Genomic DNA, 20,960 nt, shown 5'->3' with positions numbered 1-20,960 from the left:
CCAGATGCATATTTTCAGGAAGGATGCAGGATGCATATGTTCAGGATGGGTGCAGGATGCATATTTTGAGGAAGGATGCAGGATGCATATGTTCAGGATGGGTGCAAGATGCATATTTTCAGGATGGATGCAGGATGCAACTTTTCAGGACTATGTACAAAGTATCTGAATGCGCTAATGACAAGGGAGAAATCTTAACAGACTGAGAGGATGTCATTGTTGATTTCAAATACAACATATATACTGCTCTAAACAAGTGAAGGACCATCTGATTCATTCATATTACTAAAGTTAATAGTAGTATGAGAGAAACTGGTGATCCTTTTCTTTTGAGTACATGTGTTATACTTTAGACACTGGTATATCAAAGGTATTTAAAATACTGGAAAATAAATATAATTATTTTAAAACTGTGTGTTTCATAACTTGGTTCCCCAATGAAGAATAAAATGAAAACATCAGAACCTTTCCAACCATTCAACAACAGAGAAGACAAAACATTTATTTATTTTTTTCAAATATTGACTGAGAAAGAAATTTGAATTCCTAGTAACAAAGAGAGCTAGGACCAATATTAACCTGGGATCAGTGACTATGTCAGTCTGTTTATTTGTCTGCAATTGTTTCTATTGTATTGAAATGTTTCATTGAAACATTCATTTGAAACACAATCACAGTTTTCTCAGGTTTCATCTTGATATTAACATCAAAGGAATGAGCTGTCAGGTGTATGCTTCCACAGTGATCAATACTTGGTCGTTTATGCTAGCCATTATAACTCAATGAAATAATGAAAATATTCTCAAATTGCCACCTGGGATTAGTGGAGCCCTTTCTTTAGGGGACAAAGACTATTTTCTGACTAATGCAAATTGACTGAGTCTAAAGTTCAAATACCCCAGCCATATTGTCAGACAATAGTGGTTTTGAAAGGTTGAGTTGATAAGAATAAAGGACCCGAAACTCAAATCAACTTGAACTGAAATAATAACATGGTGTCTGAAATATTCAATCCTTGAAGTTTTACCTGGTGATTATGACAATTAGGTAGTCAAGCCGAGGTGTATTATCTTCACTGCTTTGAATATCCCACAAGAGCAGTTTAAAAGTTTCGTGTTGGATAAAAATCTTAATTCCTTACTTTTGTGGTTTGGGGTTAACAGGTTTGCACGTTTTCCATCCAATAATATCAACTTCTCTGACTTTCATATGTGGGGTATACCTGAAAACTACCTGAATCAATTTTTTTGTTCCTCATGAAATTTTGAACTGTTACCTCAAGGAATCTTTCCTCATTTCTTAAATTTTCATTTTAAGTGCAAGCTTTAGATCAAAAGATGTAATACATTGTATAAGGATTTGAAGTTGTTCACATCAATGACAATCTAAGATTCAGAATTTGAAGATATTATATTTAAGTTCAATGTCAAAACTAGGACAACTTTTTCTGTTCAAATTAAATATACTATAATAATCACATAGTTTGAATATTCAAAAAGAAGCACCTCCTTGTTAATTTATGTGAAATCCTGCTTTATTCTCAATCCAGATTTCCAGTTAATTCCAAGGTTTTGAATCATATATTATAATTGTTTGATAGGCATTACTGAGAAGTTGACATATGACAAAGTAGACACAATTTATGGATAACAACTTCTTTGTTTACTGTAAAGGCGGACCTGTGAAGGTCCTGGGTAGAACAGTTCTTCACTAATCCATGGTTGCTGTAAAAGGAGACTATGCTTGTCGTAAGAGGCGACTAACGGGATTGGGTAGTCAGGCTCGCTGACTTGGTTGATGCATGTCATCGTATCCCAATTGCGTAGATTGATGCTCATGATGTCAATTACTGGATTGTCTGGTCCAGACTCAATTAAGGAACTATACCAAAATGTCACCTTTACAGTAATTAAAGACGTTGTTATCCATCAGCTTCTTGACAACGGTATAAGGATCTATATCGAAACAACACCTTTACAGTAATTAAGGAAGTTGTTATCCATAAATTGTGTCTACTTGGTTTTTATATATGTTTATGCATGGAGATGGTTTAATATGGTCTGTCTTTCTGTACTTCTCCATGCAGAACATGTTCCCTTGTTCAAGCTGTGACAGAACACACAACAAGATGTAATGATGATTACCAACATTTTAAGTGTCGCAATTTCTTTTCACCAGGAAGCTACGCTTCATTAATCATGCAAATGAAAGTGACATTGAGTTTATTTCTACAGCTGAGAAAACAAAAACGGAAGAGTCCAATACTCAGCATGGTTGGACGCCTCGGGGTTGAAAGTTACGTCTTTATACATCACCATGACAGGTGGTTAGGCTGGAGGACTTGTGCATGTTATTGCCGATAGGTGGAAATTGACGTCCCATGACCTGGACTGTCTATAGATCAAAGAACCGTGTTTAATGGGGATATACATTCTTCTTGATCAGGTCTTAAGAAAACATTGTCGTTTTGATTTTAGAGGTGTCTCATGCGAAGGAACAATGTGTTTGGGGATTTTTAATGATTTACACATTTCAACAAGGAATAAAACTTTATAATCTGGATGAAAAATAGGATTTGACGGTTTGAAATAGGAATTTAATGTTTTATCATTATTTTCAAACCATTCTGTATGATATTATTAATATACCGATATGAGGTGATCGAAGAAAAAAGGCAAAAGATAATATTGTGTAGTTAGTTATGTTAATTATGACAGGACTGACTTATGGAGATCAACTTATTTTGTATTTCATTTTTACATGTTGGTACAGAAACTAGATGCTTGATGACTACTTGAATGTGTACTGAAAAATAACATTGGAATAATAAAAGTATTGGTAGTTGATATCAGTCAATTCTGTCATCACAGACAGTGTTAGAAATTGGCACGAATCCTGTAGTCCTTGCCAAACTGCCCAATAGTTAAGGTACCATAAGGACAAGTAGAAATTTGCCATTTGTTAAGGGTTTTGCTATATGATATCATTATAAGGACTAGTGGACTAAATATGTTAGTTTCTACCCCTGACAGATATTAACATGAAATGTCTTTTAAAGAGAAGGTCTGGCGAGACAGGTTGTTTCTCTGATTGCATCAATAACAAATCTGAATGACCCTTATTGCCATGAATGATTGACATGTTGATGAAAGACTGACATTTTATAAACATGTGATTCATATGAATATCTTTTAACAATACCAAACAACATTTTCCAACATACATCCAAAAAATGTTTGACCCTTGATTTAAAAAATAGTAGGATAACTTTGAGTACTTGGCAAACCATGAATAGATGTCAACACGTCTGTACTCAGGAAATGACAGGTGGTGAACTAATAGGTGACAGTTGATTGACAACAACACACTGAAATTAACATCAATGAACCTGAACAAATCTAGATGGGTAATCCTGGTACTCAGATCTTTTCTTCTTCATATAAACATCCCTGAATACAGACATTAAACATCTCCAACACATACCAGCATAAACTGAAATTTAACCACAGAGTGCTATGAACAGCATGAAGATTAATTTGACATCAGTGAACAATATAGACAACTTTTGACCCCAGTAATACCTACATTGAATGTACGAGTCCATGGACCTTGAAGAGGATATAAATTAGCTTTGTTCAGCTAGGACCAAATAGATTCGAGATAAAACGTGTATTTTACTTTCAGGTGGACATCAGGTCCGACCTGTGTGTGTCGGTAAGAGGTCATGTCATGAACTTATTCCATCGTATGCATTGTTTTGTATAAACATTTAAACATTTCAAATTTGGATCTCCTATACAAGACTATCCTGTGTATATTTACTATACTGGTTCAATACTGTTCTTTGGGATTGTACTAATAATATATTGGGTTCTTTGATAATACCATAGTTATCGTTGTCCTTAAGGGCTTGTTATTGCTATCATTATTATCATAAAGGATATAAGCATAATGAAAATGTTTTTGGACAAACTTCATATTTACAACTAACAAATGTATCAAACATGGTTCAACCATTCTCATGGGTATACTTGCAAGTTATTTTAAAATATGAATAATATTCATAATAATAACTATATACACAAGCACATGATGCTTCATTACAGAGGGCATGCTCATTACATGACACTGTTGTCGGTCAAGTGATCAAAACACTCCAGCTCCCTGGGGAGTATGCAAATATAATTTACCCTTTGCCACCTATTTTTCTCATATAACATTCCACATACATATTTCAATATTACATTATTTAAAGTTTATAAATAGTATGAAAGCAATACCAGTGTGATAAAATAAATGAAATATGAATATATTACAATATTTGTACACTTTCTCACAAGTAAGGTACTGAAAATACATACAGGAAATGTTTTCAACTTTAATGTACATATAAAATAATATTTATACGCATTGTGACTTGATGAGGACAACAAGCCCCCCACAGTCTGGATAGAAATGCCTGTATTATTGTAGTCTCACAGTAGGGAATGACAAGAAGGTGTGACAAGTCATTGACAACCATATGGTGAAACTGACGCCACTGACCCTGAACAAGACATCATTGTACATCTGTAAAGAACATTATATTTCTCACGATACAGGACCATTCACTGTACATTCAATTGTGATCCTGGTTAAGTAAGTCACTTTACGCTGGGAACTGTCCTGCATTCAGATACATCTCATCTAGTAAACATTATTTATTCACACCATAGATAAATATTCTTTTGAACGGAGGACATATGAAATGTGAGAAAGTATGGAGGCACCATGTCAGTCTGAACACATGGTCAAGACTGAATTGAATAGCATGGCTCTTGGAAACGAGCCCAGTGATAGAATTCTAAAAATATTAATCCACCCAGTACAAATAATGCCTAACAAATGATATTTAGTTTTCCGTCACCATTGTTACTTACCAAACAATTTATTTTGCTAGTGACCCTCTAACATATTTTTGGGTTGCACACAAACTAAATATATAATGGCAAAGCCAGAGACTAACCAGTCTAGATTGTTCGATGAAACTGGTTCCATTTGGCGTAAAGGGCAAAATAGTGGTGAAAATGAATGAATGAAAATCAGAGATATCTGTTATCTGTCTAACCTGATCTTAATTGTAGCACTTAAACCAATTATAAATAACCATGAGTTATTTATCAAAATTTTATTTAAATCAAATTTGAAAATTAAAGGTTTTTCTTAACACTACATATTTTCAGCATGTAATAAAATAAACCTTTTTTATGTTATTAAAGGCAATTTTTCCAAAATAAGACTGGGACAAAAGCAACCCTAAATCTACAACATTGAAATCTCCATCTTGGGAAAAGAAGCAGTGTGGGTGACAGACCATGAGGAGGGGTCTTATCAAACTGTCACGTCACTTTGAATTCAAATACTGATATAATATCTTTCTGCAATGACATTGAATTCATCACACAATCATTTCATGTCCCAGCACCATTATACGGTACAAACCCCATCGAATAAACCTTTATTGATGCAGTTAATGGCTGAACTCCCAAGCGGATATAAAATGGATATTAAAGTGTTGCATAACACCCACACTATCAGTGATTGACAGGTCAGTTAAACAAACCCGTGTCTAGCTGATATCCGTTTTGTGTACATACACCCTTAAACTTGTGAATAATTGACCAAGCAAAACCATTATTAAAAGATTGTGATATTTAATTCTAATTTTAAATAAATTGAAATAAGCATTGTTTGAACCTCTTGTTCCTCGTTGCTGAAGGAAAGTATTAATTTGTTTAGGTGAGGTGAGGTGAAATTGGCTTTAACGTCGCCTCCAAGATTATTGCACTTATACAGCGACGTGCATGTACGTGTGTGTGTTTGTGTGGCTGCTTGTACTAGTTCTGACTGATGCCGATATATAGTGCTATCACACTTAGATACCATGCCGCAGTTTAACATGAATACCCCACTCAGACACAGTATACTGACTCTGAGCCGACCAGTCCTTGTTTTAGCCCCTTAATGCCGAGCGCCAGACAGGGTAACAACATGTACCATCTTTAAACGTCTTTTGGTATGACGCGGCCGGGGATCGAACCCCGGACCTTCCACTCTCAACTTGTTTAGATTAGTGTAGTCCTACACTCCTCTAGGGGGGAGACTAGAGCCATTTATATCCATGAAGTGTTCACAGTTGTCACTCAGGTCACTGACCTTGCACTAGGCAAATACATACGTGGCTATTGCACAAGGAACCTATATACATACTTATAACCTTGGGCAAACTAGGTAATAACTTTACTGAATCTTGGAACGGATTATATATCAACATAATACAGTCATAATGTCTATATCTTTGTAAATATAGTTTGGCCGTTTCAGAGAAAAACAGCAGTGAGGCTGAAATATAGGGAGAAAGACAAAGAAAGAGAAAGCAGGCCGAGAAAGGGGAGAGGATAGTATAAGGCAGCTAGTTTAATAAGGAGTCAGACAGTGATGATTTATGGGAGGGAAACGCAGATGAGTTGATTTCTGCTCGTTACACAATCTGATAATTGACAACTAACAATTTCTCTCTAACAAGCTGCTTTGGTAGAAACAAAATGGATGTCAGTATATTTGTCACTGCAAAATCAATACCATGGGAGGAATAGACAATGAATGGAAAACCTGTGTTGCAAGTTCAGCCAATCCCTGAAACCAGTGGCATATCCTGAGTCATCACGTGCAATACCACACCTGTCCACACCCATAGGCGGGAATCATTCATAATATGGATTTCTTACAGCTACCATGTAAACAATCTTGAAAATGTACGAATTTTGGGCTACATTGTAGAGTGGGATTTAGATGCTTATGTAATCTAAACACATGTCATCTAACACTCCTGTGTTGTGTCTTAAAAAAGACAAACAAAAAGAACACCTTAAAAAATTAAATATTTTCCTTTAATAAGATACATTAAATTGTCAGGTCATTTTTGTGAACTTGCACCAATGAGAAATGGGATTCAATTCCTAAAAATACACCATATAATGTTCGTGACATACGTATTGATATTTGATATATATTTAGCTGGGTCGTGCTGACCACAAAGTCAAACATTGATTTCAATTTCAGACAGAAAACAATATCTGTTAACATTCATGATATGAATGTCCCAAACTACCTTCACATTTTCTTGCTAAGGGGATCTTCTGCAATTCTAGGATTAAATTCTTTTTGAATATAAAGCTGATATGTTTTGTTGATCCTAGAACGTTTGGTCCAACATTCAATTTTCTGAGCAAATATTTGACAAAGTTTAAGCCTTACACAAAGACACATCTTCTGTCATAAATTGATAAAAATGTTTTAAAATCATAGAGACAAGGACTCTTTACATAAACAAATATTCACACATTTCAAAGAGGAGGTGTTAAAATTATTACCAGGATGAGGTTGAAAATTCTCAAACAATTCATGAAAATGGGTGGATAAAAGGGCTGATTTGAATGTCCTAAATTTCATTCAACAGAAAAACATGCAATAAATCCAATAACATTACAATTTTGTGTCCAATGCTAAAGCAAGGTAACATAAAAGGATCCATCATTCCTGAAAAATCGCAATCTTGAAATTTGTTAAACATACATGTTGATTTCATGCAAACAGTTGAAAACAAAAACAATAACAAAAATCGTCAGAATCCTGATGATAAATTCTCAACATCAGCACTCATTGGGGAGAACGGATTTTAAAATGCCAACCATTCGCACATCGGGAGAAGCTAAACATCCCTTGACCTTCAACTTGTCTGTATTTCAACATTATCGATTGCTTATGAAAATTCACGGTTTGTTCGTGGACAAACATGGCCACTTGTATCTCTGTTTGTGGCAATGCTCAAGGGATCCAAATCCTGTATTTGTATCGAGGTGTTGGCCATTGAAAGCAACTAGTAGCCATAATCCATAGCACTCTTTTTGCAAAAAAATAACAATCCTGCCTGTTTCACCTTGACTATTTTTTCTCAAATTTCATCTAAAAATTGAATTTGTGAAAATCATTGATGTTGTTTATGAATGACAATCTTTCGAAGTTTCCATTTTTGGTTTTCAACATTTCAAACAGTAGCTTGTCTCAGGGATGTGCTATCTACACAGTAGAACATTTAAGTAGAAACTTGAAGATTTCAATTCAATTTTAAGATGAAATTATATTTTGAACTTAAACAGTTTTTTTTCTAGTTTTTTACATTTTGTTGAATATGCTTAGAAACAAGATGAAAGCTCAAATGTGGCCAGTATTATATGGAGGTCAGATGAACATAAGAAAGGTCACTGTAATGTTAAAACCTAGGAATTCAGCATATCATTTTGAAAAAAAGCATATGGATTACAAGACTACATTTCCTAAATAAAATCTGGAAATACAAATTACAAAAGAAAGATTCAAAAGAATGTCATAAAATATTATTTTCAATATTCTTTTAATGGTTTAAGGAAAGTTGGTATATTGGTCTGTTGGTTGGATAGGGGTAGGGGTGGAATGTGGGTGGTAGTGGGGGTGGGTGCTTTACAGCACGTATGTTACTGTACAGATTGTCTTGTTCAATATGCCAAAAAGCAGGTCGCAATTCTCCCGTTTACTATGACAACTTTAGTGTAGTCTTGTAGTAAAAATAGGGGCTGTAGGGTGGCCCAGTGGTTAAAGCGTTCGCTCGTTACGACGAAGGGTTTGATTCCCGACATGGGTACAATGTGTGAAGCCCATTTCTGGTGTCCCCTGCGGTGAAATTGCTGGAATATTGCTAAAAGTGGCGTAAAAACAAACTCACTCACTCACTGTAGTAATAATAAAATAGATAGTCACGCCTTACAAACAAAATTAGGTAGAAAACTTAATAATTTGCATTTTCTTTACAAACTTTGTATTATTTTTCTAATTTCTTTGGACAGTCAATATATGACAAAAGCATCACAACATTAGAAAGAAAACAGCTCTTTGCCGTTTCTCAATGTTTTTACCATTTTCAAGTTCATTAAAATAGTAAAAAAAATATCAAACATCTTTCAGATGCTGAAGACAGTGAAATGTCTTCAAGCCACATGATGATGACTGTCAAATGTCAGCTGGCTTAAAGTGCACACCCATCAAGGCAGACCTAACCTTGTCTTCTCCCTTGCCGCACAGCTAGTTTATATATGCTGCCTATGTCAATTACCACATCGCTACAAATTGGGCTTAAACATACTGACACGGCATAGGTGGTCATACGTGCAAAATCGGCCCGACTTCTCTTGCCCTTTGGTATTTTTATCACTGCTTCCTTTGCACACCTCTCTTAAGCATGATTATTCGCTGATTAAACAAAGACGAAGGATGGTTATCGGTACCCTATGATGGATCAGTTCACGTAAAGAAAAGTGTACAGCGTATATCTGCCTATCATTGTCAGTCTGCCTTCTTGTCTGAATGATCAGGAGGTATGGTATCAGGGTGCAAAGTATCCTCGTGGGGGTTAATAGGGCTAAATGCCCCTTTAAGTGTAGGCTTTTCCCCTTAAGGGGCATAGTGTTACAACCACAAGGGCTATTAAGAACAGCTTCTGTAAGGTAAAACCTTTAATGGTGTTTACCGTTGGTTAAGGGTAAGGGGGAGATGTTTAGAATAATTTGATTGTGAATTCAGATTAATACATGTCTAAGTCATTAGTGTACAATTATTATTGGGTAACTTCATGTTTTTGTCTTTTTTTTGGTAAATGTGTGTATCAAAGGGGGTGGAGGGCAGATGTTGATTTTTTATTCAGCTTTATTGAATAATTGTGATCAAAATATGATTTTGGAAGAGGGATGATGAAGAAGATGATCTTTGACTTTGAAAAAGGGGATGCACAGAACTCCTGTAACAAAGTCATGAACATGTGGTAGGAAAGGCTGACACAGAAGGTGTCTTAAAAATGGGAATTTTCTGTTGAAACAATGATGTTTTTTGAATTGCAACACTGAACCAGGCTCCCAAAGATGGCATGTCTCAAGGCTGAGAAATTATTTTTTCACCTGAGACCTCAAGATCCATGCTAAGCTGACAGTGTTCTGAAGGCTAGGAGGTACAAAATGGACCCTTTCCCCACTAGATCTAAATATTTAAAGAAATGAGCCATGAAGACAGCATACTAATTATCAGATGTGTACATATTAATGAGAATTACACTTTTGCTATTTTCAACACTTGCATGCTTTGGAGTAATAAAAACATTCATTGTTAAAATGAGAGAAATAAGTCATAGTGGTTATCTTGAAGCCATTTTCTAATATTTGCACATGAGCAAGCTGATCCAAGCTGAATTTCCAAGGAGACATAGGTGACGACAGTGCAAACATATGGTGAAAAGTTCATCTTGGGTCACAAATTTGCTAGAGTTAGATTTCTTCAAAAAGTTGGAAAAATCACTTTGTCACTCATTTTTGCCATATTTCTGTTTGTGTTCAAGTCCACAACTTGTAATCAGTAGAAACAACAAAGTTGACAACAATCATAACAATATTTGAAACGATTCTGTAACTTCAAATTTTTAAATTGCACATTGGCCAAGGTTGGCCCTTTTCATACCTGGTCCTTTAAAATATATATAGAATGAAACCCTAGAAAGCCCATCAGATAAACCACATTATACTCTATACTGCTGTTCTTCATCCCCTGTGTCGATTCAGACTTAGAACTGGTCACCAGTAAACAATGCTTGTCGTAAGAGGTGGCAACGTGTGATGGGTGGTCAGATTCAGGGAGTCCGTTGATTACATTGAAGATGTGGGGTGGAATAAGTCTTCAGCAACCCATGCTTGCCATAAAATGAGACTATGCTTGTCGTAAGAGGCGACTAACAGGATCTGGTGGTCAGACTCGCTGACTTGGTTGATGCATGTCTTTGATCCCAATTGCGTGGATCGATGCTCATGATGTCAATCACTGGATTGTCTGGTCCAGACTCAATTATTTACACACTGCCGCCGCCATATAGCTGGAATATTGCTGAGTGCGGCATTAAACAAACAAACAAACAAACAAACAAACAAACAAACAAACAAACATTGTACTCTGATAGTTTGGGATGCTGCTCATACTATAAATCACAGGTTTATCTGGTCAAGACTTATTTAAAGGCCGCCATAATCAGAGATTATAAATACAGCTGAAATATTGCTGACTCTCGTATAACAGAGAAGAGATACATTTATAATAGGGGATATGAGTTTGAAATTGAACCGTGATCCCTGATCCATAATCTATGAGTGTAATAAAAACATGATCCTCCCCTAGTGTACGTCGGCTTTATGTACAGATTAATACGGATTAACTTCGATAAAACCAAATGACAAAACATTATCCCTGCTACATAAAGTCTTTGTGCATGATCACAATTCCATCACCGTTTCTGTTGTTCATATCATGTCAATATCACATTCCAGTGTCGACATCATCATGTCAACACAAACAATACCTATATCTCCGATGACGACCCGTCAGTATACCTGGCCACCTAACCCGGTGTTCCTCGCTGGGGGTAGAACCTGGGACTTGACCCACAGAGTTCCACAGTGAGGATTACACCCCAGATACTCTCTTTTCCATGCCTAAGAGTGTATCACAGCTATGCTCGAGTCAAGCTTGATTCGCTTGTATATTATCAATGATCTCGTGGTGACAGCCAAGTGGAGAGAGCGTAATGGTTTCAGTGAAAGGCTTGGGGGTGATCTTAAGATAAAGATTTTGTTTGATAAAAAATTATGTTTTGTTGTCTTGTTTGGTCCTAATATGTACAAAAAGACAGCAGTTTTTTTATCTTTGACTAGATTGTTGTAATTTCCTCATGCTAAGATTCCACGATGGATTATACTAATAGCGAAACTACTTTATGTCATTAAAGGTGATAAAAATAAGTGTCACATGACCAAAAACTTTGAGGTAGTTAGTTAACACGTGAGAGATTTTACCAGTAAATAGGCGTAGAGGTGCCCAGTTGTTTAACATGTCTGAATTTGCTGACACAGTTGTGCCCCTTAGGCGTGTAAGAATCCGGGTTTGAATCTGCAATATGGCCTGATTTATGTCCTACGTGATACTATTTATCATATCCCATACAAGGCATCTGAATACATTAAATGTCAATGGATTTTATTCATCTGAAGCAGTACTGATCGGTAGTGCTAGGTCGATGGTGTGTTTCATCAAGAAAAGCAGCATGGCAACTCACACAGCACTTTTCCGAAGGTCTGTCAGTGCTTGGAGGAAAAAACATGGGGCACGGGGCGTTTGATAATGGCCCAAGATGGAACTTCCTTCATATGGTATAACCATTGGTAAATGAGGATGCTTTACCTCAAATACAACAAATATTATACAAATACTTCTTAGAATATTATTCTTTAATATAGCTTACTTTCGTTTCATGTAACATGTCCTTCACGCAATGATCACAGACAGACAGACAGACAGACAGATAGACGGACAGACAGACAGACAGAGGCAAAAGAAAATCTGGATCAGTTTGGTACTAGAAACACAGATGTAAGGAAAAATAAAATTGCAGTGCAAGATTCTTATAATAAAATCATATGGAGGAAATTCGGCTTAAGTTAACAGCATTAATTCAAAACACTGTAATAAGACAGTATAGGGTATATGAGGAAGGGAGAAATATATATCATATCATCAATAAACGGTTCATAATTATTCACAAATCTGAAAAGCAAATGAAACTTGAACGTGAATGAGCATAATGGGTGTCACTGTAACTGTGCAGGGAACTGAACTCATCCAGTCTGGTTAGGAATATGAAACACATTTGCACTTAATGACTTTTGAGTTAAAGTTCAGTTAAAATGTTGCCAGGATGTGAGTTATGGGCGGCCACTGAAGTAGCCCCTCTCACATCCCTATACTGGAGTTATGTTTATTGTAAACTTGAAACCATGGCCAATCCTGTGAGCTACCCACAATAATGAGACTTCCACTGTCACAGCTGAAATCTGTCACTGCTCATGTCAAACGTCTTGAAATGTACATGTGTCTATTTCAAATGCAGATTTTGAATGATTTATTAATTTCATCATACCAAGTGTATAAATATCATGGTAGGAAAATGGACAAAAGCAATCATCAGCATTATTTTGAATTGAATTGTTGAAACTGAGTAATGATTAATTGCTTAGTAAAACACACTATGATAAACTTAAACTTACACATGGGAAAACATCATACCATGTTTTCATATATATATATATATATATATATATATATATATATATATATATATATATATATATATATATACTGCTTCTTGCATCATGAATAACGCTCTCTCTCTCTAGTGGATAGAGAAAGAGTGGACGGTCTCTCTCTCTCTATCTCTCTCTCTCTCATATAAATATATGGCCTGCATGTACAATTCACACTTAATGAGTCATGTGAATATATAGCTTTATGCTACATACCATAATAACACAGACTTTTGCCATCATAAATTATAATACTTCACTAGTGTCTAACATACCTTATACCTGATTACAGAGTCTCTAGCATCAACAATCAACAATAGAGACAGAAATCGTTCAGGTTAATACAACTGACAGATATTTGAACTGGGTTAGTGAATCAGTGAGATTGAGACCATGCGCCAAGCTGCCATGTGTTTACAACTGTGAATCAACCTCATCGAACTGATGACTCATATATACATCAGCTGTTTGGTAGATTATTGACAGCACTGTATAAATGATTTTATGATGATATAATGCCCTAATAATATAGTATTTTAAAGAGGTGTGATGTCAATATTTTCATGTTGTGATCACAGTTATAATAATATAAAACACTAATTTTTAGAATTTTGATGATTTATTGCATTAAATATTTATGTTCTGATCTACAGATCAGATAGAAATGATAAAATAATCAAATGGTTAAAAGAGATGTTTAAACAAAGGAAATATGTATTTTAAATAAACATTCTTATTTTCTGATTAGGGGTTTAAATCATATAAAAATCATTAAAATCATATAGTTTTCCTAGAGCAATATATTGTTAAGACATAATTAGAAAGGTAATATACTACAGTGAATTAAGAACTTCTGAAAGTGGAAAGCATAGGAAATAGTTGTCAGAAAACATTGGCATAGATTATAAAGAGATTATCTCTAATCTATATTTTAAAAAAAAATAAAATGCAAATTTGAAACAGAAATTTTACTTACCTCGAGTTGAACTCCAAACAAATCAGGATTTTTCTCTGGTTCCCGTCGAAGAGTAATCGACGTCTCTGAGGAACTGTCACTCAAACTGCTGCAGGTATCATCAGCCATTGAGGGCATCACAATAATTTAAATACAAATGATCCAACTGCTATATGCACTATATGCACATAGTGTTAACTAGCTTATATCACGTACATGTCACAACGCAGTATATATCCAAGTGTCACAGACTGTCACACCAATCTGTGTCAGTGTTCTGCGTCAATATCAGATGTTCCCTTTTACAAAGCCTGTCCCAAGGTAGGAAATGTACACCTGAAATATACGAGATCAATGTTATGGTCCCAACTATGAAAGACCTATGCTGAGAGTGAATGAAGTAATTGACGACTAACACATGGTACTCGCCACTGCGGTTGGCTCGATCCAACTAGCTCAGCAGCCCACAGCTGATTACCTGGGCCGGTCCACTCTTACAGGAGGGGAGTAGGGCAAGACAGGTGTAAACACAAAAGCTGTTGACAGCTATCAGGGATGTTGGGAGTGATAATGTGGCTGGAGGCAACATGGATTGTGTCACAAAGTGCTACGAGGATAAAACACCCACAGTCATAATCTTGATAACGTTGATGCAATAACACATAGCCCATGGCCTGCTTCAAGGAGCTTGCTCAGGGAGAATTAGCTGGGCTGTAAACAAACCCTTTTTAAGCTTCTTCTAATTTTGAAAGCTTGCTGGTCTAGACTACTGTGGCTAAAATGAATTCTGTTGTTTGAAGGTTTTTACAAGTAGGCCTCAGTGCTTCCTTTGAATTGCTTTGATCAATATTGTGGTTTTGTATGAAAATCTTTATTGGATATAATTTTTTAATGACTGGCACGATGAGCAAGTAGTCTTTGGCTGAGTGACTACAAATGATTAAAATGTTACTTAAAACCATTTCATGTTTGGACAGGTGCAAATCACATTAGCTTTGGTAAATATAAGAGTTTCCTAAATATTTGGGGCAGAAAAAACTTTATATCTGGATATACTTGTACAAAATAATATTTTATTTTATAGTTTATGCTTTTGTTCCATCACAGCAATCTGTTACAGTAACTATTTTATCCCAAATTATATTTTCACAAACATTTTAAACCTTTTCAACACAACAATGTGAATTAACATAGATCAATGCTCATGATGTCAATCCATGGATTTTCTCGTCCAGATTCGATTATTTATAGCCCGCCATCATATAGCTAGAATACTGGGTGCGGCGTTAAACAGCAAACAAACAACCCCCCCAAAAACCCCACTTCAACACCTTAACAGAAGCTTTATAAGCAATGATGAGTTACTCAATGGAATCAGCCAGTTTTTTCAGGTTAAACCACAGCTCTTGGACACTCTGAATGTAATCACATGTTTTCTTGACATTTTAAAAGATTTGCTCTTTCCAGTAAAGATGGAGAGGTCTGTTTAGCATCTTAAAATCTATGAAAAGCTACTTGTTTCAGACTATGTAAGTTATTGTTTCAGGGAGATTTGTGATGACCTTATGATCTAATATCCACTTTAAATGGTCTAATATCAACACTACATGGTCTCATATCTGCACTACAATGCCTAATATTCACACTACAAGGTCTAATGTCAGCACTACATGGTCTAACATCCACACTACATAGTCTAATATCAGCACTACAATGCCTAATATTCACACTACAAGGTCTAATATCAGCACTACATGGTCTAATATTCACACTACAAGGTCTAATATTCACACTACAAGGTCTAATATCAGCACTACATGGTCTAATATCCACACTACAAGGTCTAATGTCAGCACTACATGGTCTAACATCCACACTACATGGTCTAATATCAGCACTACAATGCCTAATATTCACACTACAAGGTCTAATATCAGCACTACATGGTCTAATATTCACACTACAAGGTCTAATATTCACACTACAAGGTCTAATATCAGCACTACATGGTCTAATATCCACACTACATGGTCTAATATCCACACTACATGTCCTAATATCTACAACACATGATGTAACATCAGCACTATGGCCTAATATCAGCACGAAATGGTCTTGTATTGGTATAATGGCCAACATCAACACTATAGTCCTATACTAGCATTCCACTTGACTTGAAACACCGACAAGTCAGTACACTATGCTAGTCCCGAGAACTCGATAAACACAGTTTTAAAATGTAGATAATTTGTTTTAAATTTTATAGGGAGTATATTGTTTATCTGAAATACATTTTATATTCTCTGCCTATTGTCATATAAAAATGTGCAGAGGGGAGAAATATCCCTGCAAATAGTGATCACGCTATGTCATAATCTGTTGTCATGATAGCAGCATCAGTGACAGTGGTTGTACCTTATACCTACACTTCAACCAGGAACTATAGATAAGATAACATGCTATACACTCATCACAACTATCAGCATTGCCATGTCACAACGTACGTGAAGGCTAGGCGAACCATTTAGCATGTTTAGTGAAAACAAAATTAAACCGTGAATGTGACACTACTTGTACTGAGGACCATCTAAGACCTCACACGAAGTACATGGACTAAGTGCAGCACTATAAGTATAAATGCTTACCGTGGGAGAGTAATCAGTCTCATTTATTGGGTGTAAAAGGCAAAATTGTGATGAAAATGAATGGATCACTGAATATCAGTGATGACACCAGGTGTATGCAGAACAACTGCTTCTCAGGCAAACACTTTTGGAAGAATCATTACAGACAACCCAATTCCCTTAATCACAAAATATGACAGCTGCAGAAAGTCACAGTGTGTCAATACTATATTCCATGCACCACATGTGTACATTAAGTGAACATTCATGGGTCATGTCAATATCATCATAAGATAGGTAATGTACATATAATATTTAAAAAATAAAATCCCCATTGTCTCACATTTTTTGTGTGATGAATTCTAAGAATTACTTTATTGTGGCCTGACATACATCTTGTTATCATTAGTTACAGAAGCAGGTGTAATGGTGGTGTCAGACCTAAGTTCTGATGAGGATTCTGAAGGGATGATAGCAATTACATCATCATAAATGACACAGCAAGTTACCTGCACTTGAGGTGTCACAGATTTTGTCAAAAGAAGTGGATTTCATGTACAAATCTATCTAAAAGAATTCTACTAGTAAAACATAGACATAATTGAATGGCCAAATAAATCTTATAGATAGTTGATACATGTTTGGCAGCTATCACTAGTTAGACTGGTGAGTTAGGTTAGCTTTTAACAGAGTAATGCATATTGTCTCTTCAGAGTAATGCATATTGTCTATTCAGAGTAATATAATTTGCATAGTTAGAGTAATGCATATTGTCTATTCAGGGTAATGCATATTGTCTATTCAGAGTAATGCATATTGTCTATTCATGGTAATGCATATTGTCTATTCACAATAATGCATATTGTCTATTTACAATAATGCATATTGTCTATTCAGAGTAATGCATATTTTCTATTCAGGGTAATGCATATTGTCTATTGAGAGTAATGCATATTGTCTATTGAGAGTAATGCATATTGTCTATTCATGGTAATGCATATTGTCTATTCACAATAATGCATATTGTCTATTTACAATAATGCATATTGTCTTCACAATAATGCATATTGTCTATTCAGAGTAATGCATATTTTCTATTCAGGGTAATGCATATTGTCTATTGAGAGTAATGCATATTGTCTATTCAGGGTAATGCATAATGTCTTTTCAGAGTAATGCATATTGTCTATTGAGAGTAATGCATATTGTCTACTGAGAGTAATGCATATTGTCTAGTCAGGGTAATATATTTTGTATAGTCAGAGTAATGTATATTGTCTAGTCAGAGTAATGCATATTGTCTAGTCAGAGTAATGCATATTGTCTATTCAGGGTAATGCATATATGTCTATTGAGAGTAATGCATATTGTCTATTCAGAGTAATGCATATTGTCTATTCAGAGTAATGCATATTGTCTATTCAGAGTAATGCACATTGTCTAGTCAGAGTAATATATTTTGTAAAGTCAGAGTAATGCATATTGTCTATTCAGGGTAATGCATATTGTCTATTCAGGGTAATGCATATTGTCTATTCAGGGTAATGCATATTGTCTATTTACAATAATGCACATTTTCTATTCACAAAAATGCATATTGTCTAGTCAGAGTAATGCATATTGTCTATTTAGAGTAATGCATATTGTCTATTCAGAGCAATGCATATTGTCTATTCAGAGCAATGCATATTGTCTATTCAGACCTTATATTGTCTATTCAAAGTAATACATATTGTCCATTCAGAGTAATAAATATTGTCTCTTCAGAGTAATGTATATTGTCTATTCAAAGTAATACATATTGTCTATTCAGAGTAATGTACATTTAGATTGTTTGCCTGTGATTGCGTATATAGTCCCTTCATGGATTCTAGTATGTAAGTTTCAGCTTCCTAGTATTCTGCATTCTGTATTCATCATTTGATTCGAGCTGAGTGAGTTCTAGTTCTATCCCGGTGTATCAGCTTCAGGGGATAAGAAGCCCGAAGTGATGCAGGTCTTTACCACTTTTGTGAACCCAATGAGCACGGGTATGATGCTGACAAACCTAGAAAGATAATTGGGGTGAACTGGCATTCAAACCTGTTGTCATAGGTTTCTGGCATGCCCAATGGATGCAACTCTGCACAGCGAATTGCGGCACATCAGATGACTGGGCCACCCATGCCCCCAGAGTCAAGTTGAAGAAACCCATACCCCCCAATCACCTGGGCTGATGGATGTATGGCCTGGCTGGCTTGGTGTGTCATCATACCCAACTGCCTACAGTATGTCATTTATAAATTTGGCAAACAGTTTCTTTGTTTCTTTATTTGTTTGTTGTTTAAATCTGACTTAACAATATTCCAACTATATGACAGTGGTCTGTAATGAATTGAGTTGATTGAAATGATTAAATATTGCTTTTTCTTGATCACCTACATCAAGGTTTGGGCCGAACATTTGGTAAAACAACTAATATGAAATACAAAACCTAAGCTTGTGCTCATGCAAACCTACTTGCCAACAAGTATCCCCAGTGGGATTCCACGGCAGAACAGGCATCTTTATGTAGTAACAATATGTGATTTAGCTGATTGTGTGCCGAGAGCCATTACTCAAAGAAGTGGATTGCTGCTTATGTCCAGTGGGGAATCTTGGTTAGCATTGGTCCCCAGCTACCTTAAGTCTGGTCCTGAGAGGCAACCAAATGGATTGGATGGTCAGGTTCAGTGACTTGGCTCAGAGTATGTGATTGTACCCAGAGACCATGGTCTCTGTTGAACCCCAATGGTGTTGATCGTTGTCCAGACTAGATTATTTACAGGCCATTATCATATAGCTAGAATATTGCAGAATGTGGCATTAAACAACAAACAAACAAACAAACAAACAAACAAACAAACAAACAAACAAATGCATGGCTGTCATATTGCAGAGAGTGACAGAAAACACAGCAAGTATATAGTACCTGAATGTACAAAAGCTTTGCAAATGAAGATTTGACATAATTTCAGAAAGTAATAATTTCCTATTGATACATGAGATATTATAAGTTACACTTGTATATTTTGATTGGATTTTTCATGAACACCTGGTGTCATCACTCATTGCTTAATGGTATGAGATAGTTGGAATTATATAATAGACTCTTATGACTCATAATGGACAGGGTTTTGTCACTTGTATTAAACAATATTTATCCATATCATATAGATTGTTTGATAGGCATTACTTAGAAGTTGCTTAACAACGGTATAAGGATCTATACCGAAATGTCGCTTTTCACAGTACTGTATTAAAGAAGTTGTTATCCATAAAAATTGTGTCTATCTTGTCATATCATATAGGTTCAAACTGTTACAGTCCTCTTCAGTATGCTATCTACATCTCTGCAAAAGTTGCAATTTTGTGGTGACATATTACGCATACTGATTCTGTTTCAGAAAGTGCTCCATCTAAAAAAACTTCTATACATGTAAAGCCTTTAATGTGACATTATAGAATTTGCACTTGCTAATCCCCCAGTGTATGGCCAGGATGCATGAATTTTAAATTGACCTTTTTAGGGATGCTGAAGAGAATTGATGCAAAATTCAATTCAAAATAAAGAACAACTTTTGGCAAGAAGACTGTAAACTTTCTGACCTTTCGCCAATAATCCTGAAAGGCTGTTTAGCCCCAAACATCCCCCGACACTTTACAGCATGGGTTGAATACTTAACGTGACAATACCTGGCACTCTGACAGCAGTGGCATATGCTGTGTTGGGGGAGTGGCACCCACACCACACACATGATCAACTGTATGAAAACCTTGAACAAAATCTAAATGTAAGTATGTAAAGCTCTTGGAGCAGTTTAGCAAAAAATGAACTGAGATCAGAATCTGATTTTTTATTACAAAAACAAAACATGCAGTTTCTATATAAATCAACAGTTAGTGCAGTGGAAATCTAGGTTTAAATTAGAAAGCGTTCATATTGCATCAAGGGATCAAGATGACAATGTTTATGTAAAGTTTTGATAAGGTTAGAATACAGATTTTGAAATGTGTTTGCATGAGGTTTGATGGACTTGGTATGAGGCTATTGGAATCTTAGACTAAGTTTGATAAGGTTTCTTTTATGACTGGGATATTTGAGATGAAAGGATGAGA

General features: G+C 35.6%; 1 protein-coding gene across 1 annotated transcript in view; it reads right to left on the bottom strand.

Annotated features, from left to right (window-relative positions):
- The window catches only part of LOC139469842 (ras-GEF domain-containing family member 1B-like), a 152,344-nt gene extending 137,705 nt beyond the window's left edge, over positions 1–14,639 (bottom strand). The window contains exon 1 of the mRNA XM_071252147.1: positions 14,221–14,639. Within this exon, the coding sequence (XP_071108248.1) occupies positions 14,221–14,337 (117 nt within the window). The 5' untranslated portion in view covers positions 14,338–14,639. The remainder of the gene's footprint in view (positions 1–14,220) is intronic.
- Positions 14,640–20,960: the final 6,321 nt, after the last annotated feature.

Source organism: Haliotis cracherodii, unplaced genomic scaffold (genome assembly GCF_022045235.1).
Source record: "Haliotis cracherodii isolate W230 unplaced genomic scaffold, xgHalCrac1.p SCAF_2, whole genome shotgun sequence".
NCBI classification, from domain to species: domain Eukaryota; kingdom Metazoa; phylum Mollusca; class Gastropoda; order Lepetellida; family Haliotidae; genus Haliotis; species Haliotis cracherodii.
This window is presented reverse-complemented; position numbering and strand designations above follow the sequence as displayed.